Here is a 16,303-nt window from a genome sequence, read left to right as displayed (position 1 = left end):
CCAATTTTGACGTATACAAAATCCTGCTCTGCATAGGTGACAGGGAATTACATTTCAAAAATTCTTCTTTAATTGATGCGCTCCCCCTCCTTTCATTCAATGCTTAAACTTTAACAACTTTGTCCCACTTTTCCGCTCGATCATATTTAATTTCAAGCAATTAACCTCCCTTGGATGTGGTCTCTCTTTCTCACGCTCCCTCTCTGGTGTGGAACCCTGATTCGCCGCTAACAGTGATCAACATGGCAGGCGCAGAAAAAAACATCTAAAGTTGATAGAGAAGATATCCAAATGGATCGTGAACATCACGGGGACGTGCAACATGGTGGAGCAGTATACATGAACTGACTGATGGTTCTGCCCCCTGCAACTTCAGGGTCTTCAAATTGGGCACATGGCCTGAGCTTGCCCTTTTACGCCTTGGAGGTGCTGGACTGCCCTGCAGCCGATGTATTGTCTGAACATGTGTTTAGAACGACTGGAGGGGGTTATCACAGGTTATATTTCCCAATGTTTTGGGGTATACCCTAATTTAAAAAAATATTAATTAATTAAAAACCAAAAACTAGTGTAGGCTACCTCCTCCTCCACTTCCACCTACACTGCCATATCCACTGCCTCCTCAACCTCCTACTCCATATGGACCTCGTCCTCCTAGATCAAGATTATTATTTTTTATTTTTACTTATTTTATGTTATTTAAAGTCATTTCCCTATCCACATTTGTTTACAGAGCACTTGCCATTCTCTTAACCAGATTTTGCTGTCATTTGCAGCCCTCTAGCCCTTTCCATGACCTTTTTAGAGCCATTTTAGTGCTCAAAAGTTCGGGTCCCTATTGACTTCAATGGGGTTCGGGGTCAAGTTCGGGCCCCAACTCGAACTTTTTTGGGAAGTTCGGCCGAACCCGAACATCCAGGTGTCCGCTCAACTCTATACAAGACATCATCAGAGCAGGGAGAGAAGCTGACATCACAGGTCATGTGACCCTCAGTGAAATCTGAGAAAGGAGCCACTGCAGATAAAGTGAGTCAATTGTAAACTCCTTACATTTGATTAGATAGAAACATACAAAGTACAAAAAAACTCAGAAAACTTTTTTAAGCCTATTAATTATCTTTCCAGTAAAATCAGCAGAGAAGCTGCCAAACAGATTTTTGTTTAAAAAGTATTAATACCATCAAAAGAAAAATCGGAACACCAAATGAAAAAGGAACCATGAATGCACGCAGTACATGGAGAATGCAGAAGAGCTAAGACATGACAAAACGAGAGAGAAAAAAACATGCAGTATCTAAACACACGCTGGTGCTTCCAAGCCTGTGAACCCTTGAGAGTTTTCTATATTTCTGCATAAATTTGACTCAAAAGCACAAAAAATAAAATAAATGAGACAAAAATATTAGACTTGGTCATTTTTTTTTTTTTATGGAATTTTTTCCATATTTAATAAACTATAACAGACAGTATTTTAATTGCTTTTAAAATGCAATGCATTATCCCTATAGTGCATTGCATTTTAATGGCAATGCTATTCTAACATTGACCAGCAGGCTGCGCCACAGAGGCGCAGCCTGGTGGAAATTACTGAAGGCTGGTCTGGGGCCTACATCCGACCCCTGCCAGCCTTCACACACATCGGCACCCCGCGATCGCATTTGCGGGGTGCCGATGGGAGACAGAGGGAGTCCGCTCCCTCTATAAGCACTTTACATGCGGCGGGCGCAATTGCCCACGGCATGTAAAGTGTTAAACAGCCAGGATCGGCACCCCTGCCAGTCCGGGCTGTTAGAGCAGGGCCGCGGCTCTCATGTGAGCCTAAGGCCCCTTAGTGACCGCCGTAAAAAGGCATATGGGTGGTCACTAAGGGGTTAACCTTTGTTTTGGTAGAAATACTTGCTTGCCTAGGGTCAGGGCCGGCGTCATAACCCGGCATCCCCGGGCAAGTGCCGGGGCCCAATGCTCCTGGGGGGGCCCACTGAGCTGCTATGAGCACTTCCATCAATACAGATGGGAGCTCTCACTGCTGTCATTTCACATACGCAGTACCCCTCTGGTGGGCCCTCTGAGCTGCAGAGACTCAGGACACGCCCCCTCTACACAGGACACGCCCCCTCTACACAGGACACACGCTGCCTGAGGAGACTGGAGAGAGACCGCATGGCTGGAGCTGGAGCAGAGAAGTGTGGAGACAGTCTGTGAGTGAGTCTGCACTGTGACTGTCTCTTCTCTGTGGGACAGAAGGAAAGGGGGGGGGGGGCACTGCTGCTTCATTCTATTTAGTTGTGTTACTGTTTTATTAAGCTGATTGCCTCCATGACACCTGCCCCCCCCCCCATATACTGTCCTATATCACCCTTATGGAGCCCCTGCTGTCTCCTTTCCTCCCTCATGTATCCAGGGCTCCTGTCCCACCCTCCTATCTCCTATTGCTGCCCTGCACAGACCTCCTGCCACTACTTGTATGAATCCCCCTCAAAGAGCCCCTTCAACCTACTTGCTGTGTCCACCCCTCCTGTCCATCCAGGGCCCCGGGCCCCTGTCTCACTCCTCTGCCTCTCATTATGGTGGCATCTGAACCGCATTCACCATAAGGACCTTCTAACATCACAGGGTCATGTGACTGTGCCCCCCACCCCGTACTGTGCCCCTTTATACCCTGCATTGTGCCCTCTTACCACACCCTGTGCAGTGCCCATAGTCATTACCTGTACTGTGCCCTCTTATACCCTTTTATCCGGTCACTGTATGGCGGTGTTATCATTGTATGGCGGTGTTATCACTATATGGCGGTGTTATCACTATATGGCGGTGTTATCACTATATGGCGGTGGTATCCAATAACTGGATGGCCATAACTGTATCCCTTTCTGCCCACACCACTTTTTTTAGACCTGGCATGAGCGGGAAAAGATACAGATTGCAGTGTTAAGGACCTTTGCGCCACATCTGTGTCAGAAATACGCCTAATATAGACGTATTTCTATATAATAAATGACCCCCTAATCGTATGATTATTCGGGGGGTGGGGCTAATATCTTTATATTATATAGATTCTAGTGTATTATACTGTGCCCTGTATTTTCCAGTAGAAAATGATCCTTGGGAAGCACAGTCCTCACCCCTGACCACCAGGTAGCGCTCTGTCAGTACATGGCGGCCTCCCCTCTCCGCCACACTGTTCCGCTGTGTACTGGGGCTTATTCTGACACTAGGGCTGGGTTCACATCACATTTTTGCCATCCATTTAATGCATACTGAAAATGTATGGGTTACCAGATGCCTCAGACTGATGCCGTACAGTGGCGTCCGTTCACCATACAGTTCCATGGTAAAAAAACATATACGTTAACGTATGCATTTTTTACTTGACTCTGCAGGATACAAAAACGTGGAGTGCTGCACATGTGTATACAACAAACCGATAGGAAAAACGTAATGTGAACACACATTGGGGGGGAGGGGGGCGTACTAAATTTCGCTGTGGGGCCCAGTCAGTTCTAGCTCCATCACTGCACATCTCCTTCTCTCCTCCAGGCCTGGCTCACTGCTGCAGCGGGCCGGAGGAGAGAAGGAGCGCAGGGAGCTGCGGTTAGTGAATGACAGGACCACCAGCTCCCCTGCAATGATAGGTATGTGAGGGGGCCACTGGGGGGTCATTCATCACACTGTGAGGGCCCCTTACACAGTATAATGACTCCCAGTGCCCCCCATTTAGTATAATGATCCCCATTGACCCTCCATTTAGCATAATGACGACCAGATCCCCCATTAAATATAATAACCCCTCGTGCCCCCTCCATACAGTATAACCCCCAGTGTGGGGGCGACTGGGGGTCATTATTCTGAATGGAGGGTCACTGTGGGGTCATTATACTGTGAGGGCCCTTTACATAGTATAATGACCCCCAGTGTCCCCCATTTAGTATAATGATCACCAATGACCCTCCATTCAGTATAATGACCCCCAGAGCCCCCTCCATACAGTATTCCCCCCGTGTGGGGGCTACTGGGGGTCATTCAGGGCCGGCTCCAGGTTCATGTGGGGAGCTGGGAGCTGCGGTTAGTGAATGACAGGACCACCAGCTCCCCTGCAATGATAGGTATGTGAGGGGGCCACTGGGGGGTCATTCATCACACTGTGAGGGTCCCTTACACAGTATAATGACTCCCAGTGCCCCCCATTTAGCATAATGACCACCAGAGCCCCCATTAAATATAATAACCCCTCGTGCCCCCTCCATACAGTATAACCCCCAGTGTGGGGGCGACTGGGGGTCATTATTCTGAATGGAGGGCCACTGTGGGGTCATTATACTGTGAGGGCCCTTTACATAGTATAATGACCCCCAGTGTCCCCCATTTAGTAATGATCACCAATGACCCCCCATTCAGTATAAATACCCCCAGAGCCCCCTCCATACAGTATTCCCCCAGTGTGGGGGCTACTGGGGGTCATTATTCTAAATGGGGGCGACTGGGGGTTATTATTCTGAATGCAGGGCCACAGGTGGTCATTATACAGTGGGGGGGAATTGGGGGTTCATTATACTGTGTGAAGGGCCACTAGTAGTCATTATACTGTATAGGGGCCACTGGGGGTCATTATACCGTGTAGGAGCCACAGGGGGACATGTCAATGTAAAAAAATGCCTCATGGGGGCCCACTGGGATTTATCGCCCAAGGGCCCACATGAACCTGGAGCCGGCCCTGCCTAGGGTTGTTGTCTTGCCGCAGAACACGTTTTCTTGAGATTCAGCTCATGGACAGATGTCCTGACATTTTCCTTTAGAATACATTGTTCCATGAATGATGGCAAGCCATCCTGGCCCTGAGGCAGCAAAGTAGGCCCACGATACTAGTATCACGGTGTTTCACACATGAGATGAGGATTTTATGCAGCAATGCAGTGTTTTCCATTCTGCAGGCCTCCATAAGAAATGGATTTCTTCAGAGACCCAGATTATTGCAGAAAACGAACAGCTTCCCAGATTTCAGGAAGGCGAAACCGTTCAGCCCCTGCGAGTGCAGCTCTACCGGGAAAAGCTGCCTCAGATGCAGAGTTCACAATTGACCATGGCATCTGAAGGGTTAACTGTCTGTGATTGGCATTATTGTTGATCGCAGACATTATACCAGGGTGTCTGCAGCTTTTTTTTCAATCAGATAATTTTTTTATTAATTTATTATAAACATTGTACAGAAATAAAACATAACAGCACAACCAGTATAAAAACCTTCTCCTTTCCCCACGCCCATACAAACGTAAAGACACTACATCTCAGATCCTGAAAGATGTCCATAGGCAAAGAGCCACAGTGTTAATAAGGTAAAAGACAACAAAAATGAATACACAAAAGGGATTTCAGGTTAGAAAATTTTGCACAAAAGAAGAAAACTATCGCTCACGGAACAGTACAGGTCAAGTAGACACCGGATTTACCTCTCACATACAGCGAGACACAATAAGGGGTCCCATACGTAGTAACATTCTGACTCTAATATTAGATATTACCGATTTGGTACTCCTGGCAAGTATAACCATTTGCCCCAAATAGCCTCAAAATATGGTATCTGATTCCTTTTAAGGTATACTCCATGCTCCAACTTAATAACTTCATTCATTTGAGAAAAGAACTCCTGACCAGTGGGGGGTTCAGAGGCTATCCACCTGGCTTCAATCACCTTACGGGCTTGATAAAGAATCCTCTGAATACCTAGGTCAACAGTTTCCTCCACATTATTGAGCTCCAGAATCCCCAGCAAACATAGCCGGGGACTCTGGGCCAAGGCAGTAGAAAACACTCATTAATAAGACCAACCACTCTTTCCAAGAAGGACCAGATTCCCAAACCATATGTGAGCATCTATCATACCACATTTTGGACAACACAAATCTGAGATGTCTGCTGTTTAAAACAGAAAAACCCTGGTGGCTATAGCGCCTGCAAGTGGGCGACATCTTCAAGGTCACGGCTTCCGTTGTACATATGTCACACCTGTGACAGGTGTTAGAAGGTCTGAAAGACTGACTGCACATGAGTGATCTGACAGCCTCTTTTGGTTTCACTTTTGTCTGTGTGTTGCTGGTATGTCCACACCTCCTGTTCAGGTGTGGATCATGTGACAATTACCTCTCCCTATTTAGTCTGACTTTACCCATCACTCTTTGCTCTGGATAGCTTCATTTGGTTTTGGAAAAGCTGGAGTGTGGTTCTTGTTGAAGTCCTGTTCATCCATCATCCTCAGAAGTTAAGTGTTCCGCTTGTTGTGTTTTGTATTTCCGCCCCCCTTGGTTGTTTACTAGGCCTCAGTGAGATGCTGGTAACTTCACCAGGGAAGAAACTGGTTGTCTTTGCCCTGTCATTACCTTTAGGGCTTTTGAGGGTGACCAGGGTTTTCTAGGTTCCTGTGTATGGGCATCTCTACCATCGAGAGGTGCCCTTACGGAAGGGAGTTAGGACAGGAGCAGGGTTTTATAGGTGGTGACACTTTTCTATCCCTATCGGTAAAGCTTAGTGTCTTTCCCCTTCCTTCTTGTTGTCTTTTGGTGTTCTCCCCTACTACATCCGTGACAACATATACGGCGGCGATCATTAAGGGTTTAAATAATAAAAATCGTTCTATTTCTTGTATTTTGTTCCAATAGCCTTCTGGCTCATCCATGTGATCTTTAGTAAACTGCAGATGGGCAACAATGTTATTTTTAGAGAGCTGAAGCTTTCTCCTTGCAATCCTGCCATGTACACCACTGTTGTTCAGTGTTCTCCTGATGATGGACTCATGAACTAATGTGAGAAATGCCTTTACTTGCCTAAAGGTTACCTTGGGTTCCTTTGTGACCTTGCAGACTAGAAGCTTTGGTGCTGGTGTAATCTTTGTTGGTTGACCACTCCTGGGGAATAATAGTGTTCTTGAATCTCCTCCATTTGTGGAAAATCTGTCTTGAATGTAAAATGGTGGTGTCCAAACTCTGGATTTGTAACTTTTTCTAGCCTGATGAGAATCAACAACTCTTCATCTCATGTCCCCAGAAATCTACCTTTGTTCGTTCAATGATACACTTCCACAAACATGTGTTGTGAAGATCAGACTTTGATATACCCCTGTTCTTTAAAGAAAATGGGTCTCCCATTCACACCTTGTTGTCATTGCATTTATTAAAACCACCTAATTTTACTTAAAATTATCTGCCAATTCTCACGAGTACAGCAGGTGCCATAGCAGCCTGGTTTCTGCAGTTTCAAACAGCAGATGCCAGGGGCTAATGCCTGCGATCAGCCATAAGGCCGATGGCAGATATTTAACCCCTCAGATGCCATGGTCAAATGTGACTATACCATCTGAACTATGAAGATGCGGGAGCCACGTGCTCCAGGACCCGTAGCAGCCTTCCCCGACTGAGATCAGGGAAGCTGCTATATGGCAGTGGTAGCTCAGAGCTTCAAGCATCACATCATACACTGCTCGTTTCCATGGTTACGACCACCCTGCAATCCAGCAGCGGTGGTCGTGCTTGCACACCATAGGAAAAATGCTAGCCTCTCTGGTGGCTGGGACCATGGGAGAATCAACTGGCCTGGGCGGGGCTAAGCTCCATTCAAGGGAACGGAGCTTAGCCGCGTCCAGGGCAGTGATACTAGTCGTGACGTCACTGGGCCTGCGGTAAACAGTGAGAAGGCCACGGCTCTGCTGGAGCGCCGCTGCCTTCTCAAACAGCTGATCGGTGGGGGTCCTGGGTGTCGGACCCCCGCCGATCAGATGCTGATGATCTATCCAGAGGATAGATCATCAGTTTAAACAAAGTGCAGAACCCCTTTAATGAATGGAGCTATTCATACGGGCGTATAATTTCGGTCAGTATTTGAAATCCGCATGTCCATGTTTTTTGCGTATTTGTTTCCAAATACGCACATTACAGCCTGTGCAGTGCATAAATGATGAAGGAAGGAAGAAATACATGTAAATCCAGATGAAATCCCGAAGCAATCCTGATGACAATACTGATGGTATATTACCAGGATCCTGAGCCAGAATACTGACGGATTTCAATATGCTCGTCTGAAAGCGGCCTGTCTGTATGACATGGTGCATTGTCCTGCCGTCATAGTTGGGGAAAATTGTCAGAGCAGAAGAAAGCAAGTTTTCTTCCAGGATAACTTTGTATGTGGCTTGATTCATGTGTCCTTCACGAATAAAAATCTGCCGATTCCAGCCTTGCCGAAACACCCCCACATCACCACCAAATTTCACAGAAGGTACAAGACACTGGCTTGCAGGCCTCTCCTGGTCTCCATCTAACCATTACACTACTTGGTGTTGGGCAAAGCTGAAAATTGGACTCATCTGAGAAAATGTACTTTACTCCAGTCCTCTACAGTCCCATTCTAATGGTCTATGCAAACTTCAGCCTTTGCTACCCAAGAAGCTGTAATTGTTGCCAATGGGGCTTCAACTACTGTAAGTACTAAGTAAAGGGTCTGAATACTTATGCCAATGCAAGATTTTAGGTTATCCTTATCAATAAATTATGTTTTCACTTTGTCATTATGGTGTATTGGGTGAAGAATGATGGGGAAACCTTTATTTTTTTATTTTAACACAAGGCCACAACATAAAAAAAAGTGAAAGGATGTGAAGTCTTTCTGAATGCACTGTATTTTAAATAGCACTCACCATATCAGACGTGGGATTTCATAGTATGGATTGTTCTAAATGCAGTGAATAAATACATCTGTATAGTTTTTATATCTATTTTTCCTACACATTTTTAATGTGGCTGATTTGTTTCTTTTACTTCCATTTTAGTTTTCATACATCTGAACACTTTTTATTTATCTATTTTTTTTCCAATATTTTTTAGTCCCACGAGGGTATTTTAACCCTTGAACGTTTGATCACTTGCATAATACACTGAACTACTTACCGTATGTAGTGTCGTGTATTATGCCAGTCTGCCTGGCTGTCAGTCAGAGGGAAGGGGCAGGGAGGGGGCGTGGTTACCTTGACTTGAAGCAAGGAGGCCGCTGCCCCCTTGACTTCAGGCCTGACTAGAGAAGCGCGCCGGGCAGGGGATAAAAGAACGTTTTCTGAGCTTTAGCCGCATCGGCCTTCAGGAAGAAAATTATCGTCGTAAACACGCTGCTGGCTACTGTCAGGTACTGCTGGCGGCTTGGAATGGTTTTTGGAGGTGACAGGTTCCCTTTAATATTGCAATGTGTTTTATTGCTTCATTTTATAGTTCTATATTCTGATACAGGTCCTTTATTTCTACCATTAGTAAAGCAACTTACCAGCTCTTGCCCTCTTTTTATTTCACTTTGTACAGAGCCAATATCAAAATTAAATCCTTGTATATCCTCTTGTGAATTTATTGATATCACCTGCGGGGAGTATAGCTGAAAAAAATAAGTAAAAATACATTAAAAGGAAAATTAGTCAAACTTAAACATTAAATCACAATTTTTTCTAGAACTGCAGAGAGCCTACTAGCGTAGTCAGCAGTCATGTAGTGGTGGTACTCGTGCATCCTAACATTTAAACTGCATCCTACATAGGAACTTCCCTAAAAATCCCTAGAAAAAGTATTTTTACAAACATACATATAACTGTTACACCTTTCAGCAGAAATCTGGATTGTCGGTAGATATAGGTGTGGTGGTGGTACTCCTTGGGGGCTAGCCTGGCCAGGACTCATTGTGATTGGATTGTTGTTGGCATGATGGATGCACATTGATTTTTATCACAGACTTCCATGTTTTCTCCTCTTTGTCACTGGCAGCTGCCGTTAGGTGACTGTTATAGAAACACATCTCACCCTTAAAAGGATATTTAGCTGCAAAGAGAGGAGGACGGGTGTACACATAATCTATTGCAGTCCTTGGTGACCATGTGGCGCCAGGGGTGGTGTGGAGTGGGCCTGGCGTGCATGCTGGTAACTGCTTTCCCTGGATATAATGGAGGCCATTTTGGCACCGAAAATGAAAGAAATTCAGGCGGATCCAGCATGTAAGAGGAATCTGCACTTTCTGAATTATATGATAGCCGCTATGGCACATAACAGGTATATTTAGTGTTAGGAACCCGTCTAACTAGAGATCGCCTTGACGTGCGGCAGACGGGCTCAAATAATTTTGTACAAAACGATTTGCCAAGTATCTCTAACTTATTAGTTCAGCATTTGCAATTATGATGCAATTTTGTACTTTATTTGGTTTGCAGTGAGCTGTTGCATTGCTTGTTTTGTTTAACAGTCTTGTTCTCAGCCATAGCAACGTGCCCCTGCGCTTTGGGATCTGCTGACTGACCCCCTTTTTTTTCTCTACACATAATCTATGCCTTCTTCTGGTGGGTTCTCCCTCTGCCAAGCTGGCCAGCCCAATCTAAACCCTGTTTTCAAAGTAAGATAGTACTTTAATACTTGAAAGTCACAGAATATTGTAGAATTACAAAATACTGTTACTCTAGTAGCACCAAGGGCCCATTATCTCAAAAACACTTTTTATCATACACCAGAAAACGTGCTACCAGGTCATCAGTTGGTAGAATGGCCAAGGGTACTGCCTGAGGGTCCCCTAGTAGAAAAGGGACCACCAGCCTGTGCAGTGCAGGGTATTGCTTCTGCAAAATAGCTAATGACAGTATTCATCTATTATTATTTCAAATAACTTTAAATAATTACCAGGTTAGTGCAGTGCAATTATACTGATGATCCAAAAAAGATAATCGCCACTTTAGGCCCTATTCGCGTTACGTGGATTGTTTGTAGCCATAATTACTATAATTCAACATTTTTAAAAAAATTCTATGGAATATAATTGATCCAAGAGACTACAGGTATATTGAATGAATTTATATATATTTCTACAACTGTTTGTATACATTAGCATGTCAGCATTTGTTTTCAAATGTTTTATTCTCATAATCTACTTGTTCCATCCCCCAAACAAGTGCAATCAATGTTTGTAAATGTGAGTGAATTAAAGTCATTGGCATATAGAAGATCTATAATTAAGACTGTGTCGGAGATCGAAATGCGTAGGTAACAATTGCTGCATCTTTGCCTATGGAACGTTTTTATTAATATTTGGAATAAAGTCTACATCCTTTTACAATCCTGGTGCTGGATTATCTTTTTTTATGGATCATTGATACTTACTGGAGCAGAATCCATGCACTGGAACACAATCAAGGTATCTGGCTAGCTGGCGTGTTTCCTTTACGCTTTGAATTCCAGTTGCTGCCATGCTGAACAGCATGATTATCCACAAATATACCTAATAACTTTTGTTCCATGGCTAGTGCTTGTGATACAGGCTGTTTTGTGACTTAAATACAATACAAGTGATAGATACCAATGAGGAACATACGAGACAAGAAAAGCTGCACTGCTGTTTGCAGACAATTCCTCAACTCAGGAACATTTGGATTTAAATGTTAAAGGGGTTGTCTGGGTTCAGAGCTGAACCCTAACATACCCACATTCCCACCCAGGCAGGCCCTTTGATATGAGCATCGGGGCATTTCATGCTCCGATGCTCTCCCTTGACCTGCGTTGTATCGTCCAGAGAAAGGGCTTTTTTTGTTTGATGTCGCCAGCTCTGATGGCCGTTTTACAGGCTAGGGTAGCTCTAATGCCCGCCCATTAGTGCCGTTGACGTCACCTGGCTCACTGCTGGGCGGAAGCCTCTGCCTAGCAGTCCTTATGGAGAGCCCAGTACGTCACCGGAACTCCATAAAATCCAGATCCAGCACAGGGTAAAGGAGAGCATCGGAGCATGACATGCTCCGATGCTCATGACAGTGGGCTGCCTGGGTGAAATTGTGGTTATGAACGGGTTCAGCTCTGAACCCAGACAACCCCTTTAAAGGGGTTGTCCCACGAAAAATATTCTAGTTTTCAATGCACCTGGATCTAAATACTAGTAATTGCAAGTAATTAAAAATTTTGTATAGCCACTGAGTTATTCAATAAAATGTATCTGTGTGGCGCCACCTGCTCTTTGTTTTTTTTTTTCTTACTTCTCTGTCCGGCTCACTGAGATGGCCGCACATGCTCAGTTTAATCCTTCAACTGTTTCCTGGAGCTGTGATAGGGAGAGCATGGACACGCCCCCTTAGCTGCAGCAGAAAAGACCCTCCCCTTGAGCTGTCAGCTTGATATAAATCTAGCAATCAATGAATGCGGAGATCTCTGGATCCATGTACAGGGCTGGTTCTAGCTTTGTTAGAAAGAGATTGTTTTATGGTTTTATTGGAATCACATTTACAAGTATCACCAGCAGATAATAAAATAATCCAACTTTACATCATCTATCAGACATATCTCACACCAACTAGGCTATATAGAATTGGTAGAGCACCATCCACGGCATGTCCACGGTGCGGGGAATTGGAGGCGGACTTCTGGCACATGATGTGGAGATGCAGCCCAATTGCCACATCCTGGAAGGAGGTAACTGCCTTTCTTTCCAACCTAATCCCGATTCAGCTGGCTTGCACACCTGAGATTTGCTTGCTGGAAATACTAAATGAGGATAGCTGGGATCATTACATGACAACATTTTTAAGGGAATCACTATTTATGGCACGTAAATGTATTGCTTTGAGATGGTACAACCCCATTACACCGAACTTGGCCATGTGGAAATTACAAATAAACCAGAACCTACCATATATAGTGTTGGTGTAGAAACACTGCAATAAAACTCAAAAATTTGACAAGGTTTAGGGTCTATGGTGTGGGTCACCCCACTCTATGCACTCATCCTTGAGACTGCAGCAAGATTTGTCAACGGCTCGAGGATTAATGGTTCAGACGGTTTAGTGGGGCCACCTGACTGTATTGTATAATGTAACGCCAGCCAAGGAAATAAGGGATTTTCAACTGAGCAGTGGGTGTTTGAAGCAATTGATAAAAAGGAAGCTTTATATCTGTCTGTATTATGACATGTAACAGGAATGTATGATGTCGATGTTATTTCTATTCTGTTAATAAAAGAGTTAAAAAAAAAAAAAGACACATCCAAACGAAGGGTTGCTTTCAGCCCATCGGAATTGGATTCAGGTGAAACCGCATCAGACAACACAGATATACACAGTGATTTCATTAAATCAGGTGGTACTCAAGAGAGATACATACTATAAAAAAAATGAAAAAGAAAAAAAAAAACATAGAAGGGGTGGGTGGAAGCACAGACGAGTTCTCATTAGTACTGCCCCTCTGTCTGAGGAACAGATAATGGAAGCAAACGGACTACACGTATTAAAGGGGTTGTGCAGCCAGTAAATATTGATGACCTATCCTCACGATGGGTCATCAATATCTGATTGGTGGAGATTCATCTCCCAGCACCCCTGCCAAATCAGCTGTTTGAAGAGGAGGAGGCGCTCAAGCAAGCATGGTTTTCTCTTCAAGATTACACTGCGCGTCGTCTCGCTTGCAGTGGCGGCACACAAGGGCTCGTTCTGTTCAAGTAAATGGAGCGAGTACTTGTAATTACACTGATACTTCAGAGACGACGCGCAGTGTAATCTTGAAGAGGAAGTAGCGCTTGCATTAGGGCCGCCGCCTCGTTCGCTGATCAGCGGGGGGTGTCAGGAGTGGTCACCAGACCAGATGGATGTACTATCATTAGGTCTCAATTTTGTTCCTGCTAGAAATTTACCTGTTTTCTACCATAAAAGAAGTAAAGAAGTTTATGCCTAACCTCACCATTATACATCATTTTTTGTGCAACATAATAATGATGATGATGAACATTGTGATGCTCTGGTTGTAGAGAATAAATATGACAATCTGGATTTTTGTGAACAAAGAGCCATCATGCAATTAGTCTGCAATTCACATTTATTTTAGTATCAGTCATGCGGGGTCCTGTAAAGAGTAACTAAACCTTTGTAACAATTTTTAATAATATGTCCCTAATAAAACTATTTCTAATAAACTTTATTAATGAATTTTGTAATTTTCTTAGTCTTTTACCTCCATGTAGAGCACCATTCCCGCTGCGCTTAAAACTCAGTTCTCCACACACCGCTGACATTTTATCAATGGGGCCGCAGCAGCGCTGTAAGTACGGGCAGGGGCACATATTGCTGTTCCTGCCCGTGCTCCCCGGAGAATTACTAACTCCTGGCATAGTATATGGGTACTCTGTAACAATGTGCTATGCCAGGATTAGCTGAGCGGAGCGACACCTGCTTCTGCCTGCTCCGCCAAGCCAAGAGTCCTGCATGTCAGTGCTTAGCTTAGTGAAGCAGGCACAGGCAGGAGCCCGCTCCGCTCAGGGAATCCTGGCATAGAACATGGGTACAGGGTACCCATGTTCTATGCCAGGAGTTAGTAATCCTCCGGCTGTGCTGCGGCCCCATTCATAAATTTCACACTCCGTACTCCGCTGAGCTGTCGGAGGTGTATGGAGAACGGAGTTTTAAGCGCACAGGAAATGTTGCCCTTCAGGGAGGTAAAAGACTAAGAAAATTACAAAATTCATTAATAAAGTTTATTAGACATAGTTTTATTAGGGCATTAGCGACATCTTATTAAAAACTGATACAAAGGTTTAGTTACTTTTTAAAGTGACTAATCAATTTTTTATTCCGTTCAATCCAGGATCTGTGCAAATATCAAGAACTGGTCGAACAGGATCTGAGAAAGTTGTATGATGCCACCCCCCAGCGCCTGCCATAATTTATTACAAAAGCAACATGAAGCTCTTAACCAATTAGTAAGCATGAAGTCAGGCACAGTGGCGGTAATGGACACTGAATTTTAGGCCAAGTTCACACGAACGTATGGCTTTTATAGTTTTTTGCGGTCCGTTTTTCACGGATCCGTTGTTCCGTTTTTGTGTTCCATTGTGTTTCCGTTTCTGTTCCGTTTTTCTGTTCCGTTTTTCCGTATGGCATATACAGTATACAGTAATTACATAGAAAAAATTGGGCTGGGCATAACATTTTCAATAGATGGTTCAGCAAAAAACAGAACGGAAACGGAAGACATACGGATGCATTTCCGTATGTGTTCCGTTTTTTTTGCGGACCCATTGACTTGAATGGAGCCACGACCCGTGATTTACGGACAAATATAGGACAAGCTCTATCTTTCAACGGAACGGAAAAACGGAAATACGGAAACGGAATGCATACGGAACACATTCCGTTTTTTTTGCGGAACCATTGAAATGAATGGTTCCGTATACGGACCGTATACGGAACACAAAAAAACGGCCCGTACACCCGCAAAAAAAACGTTCGTGTGAACTAGGCCTTACAGAACTAGAGTAAGGCCGCTTTCACACGAGCAAGTTGTACACTCTGAACTCGGAGCGTGAGTATCAGACATCTCCCATCCTGACCTCCCAGCACTGCCGGGGTCACATAGCATTATATTGATTTATGATTATATGTAACCCTTAGAGGTCTGGAATGTATTGGATAACAGTGACCTGTTATTAATATAATGCTATGTGAACCCGGCAGTGCTGGGAGTTCAGGATGGGAGCTGTCTGATACTCACGCTCCGAGTCCGGAGTGTACAACTCGTTTGTGTGAAAGCGGCCTTACTGAGATATTGAAAGACACTGACACTAAAGGCCCCTTTACACTGCCTGAACATCAGACAGATCATCGCTAACAAGCGATACAGCGCTCTCAGTCACTGAAAAGCAGGTGATTGCTGAGGAGGAACGTTTCCTCCCCGACAATTGTCTGCTTAAGGCCTCATGCACACGGACGGTTTTTTTTGTGGTCCGTAAAACGGATTTCCGTTGTTCCGTGATCCGCGACCGTTTTTTCGTCCGTGGGTCTTCCTTGATTTTTGGAGGATCCACGGACATGAAAAAAAAAGTCGTTTTGGTGTCCGCCTGGCCGTGCGGAGCCAAACGGATCCGTCCTGACTTACAATGCAAGTCAATGGGGACGGATCCGTTTGACGTTGACACAATATGGTGCAATTGCAAACGGATCCGTCCCCATTGACTTTCAATGTAAAGTCAGGAGTCCCTATTATACCATCGGATCGGAGTTTTCTCCAATCCGATGGTATATTTTAACTTGAAGCGTCCCCATCACCATGGGAACGCCTCTATGTTAGAATATACCATTGGATTTGAGTTAGATCGTGAAACTCAGATCCGACAGTATATTCTAACAGAGGCATTCCCATAGTGATGGGGACGCTTCAAGTTAGAATATCCGACGAACTGTGTACATGACTGCCTCCTGCTGCCTGGCAGCACCCGATCTCTTACAGGGGGCTGTAATCCGCACAATTAACCCCTCAGGTGCCGGACCTGAGGG

At 44.6% G+C, this 16,303-nt stretch overlaps 1 protein-coding gene across 3 annotated transcripts in view; it reads right to left on the bottom strand.

Moving 5' to 3' along the window:
• LOC120996234 overlaps window positions 1–16,303 on the bottom strand; it is a 142,310-nt gene that overhangs the window by 111,939 nt on the left and 14,068 nt on the right. For all 3 annotated transcript variants that reach the window (XM_040426019.1, XM_040426021.1, XM_040426022.1), the window contains exon 2: window positions 9,295–9,399. In XM_040426019.1, coding sequence (XP_040281953.1) covers window positions 9,295–9,399 — 105 coding nt within the window. The remainder of the gene's footprint in view (window positions 1–9,294; window positions 9,400–16,303) is intronic.

This window comes from Bufo bufo, chromosome 3, assembly GCF_905171765.1.
Source record: "Bufo bufo chromosome 3, aBufBuf1.1, whole genome shotgun sequence".
In the NCBI taxonomy this organism is placed as follows: domain Eukaryota; kingdom Metazoa; phylum Chordata; class Amphibia; order Anura; family Bufonidae; genus Bufo; species Bufo bufo.
The sequence above is the reverse complement of the archived record's forward strand: the minus strand, read 5'-3'. Positions and strand labels throughout refer to the sequence as shown.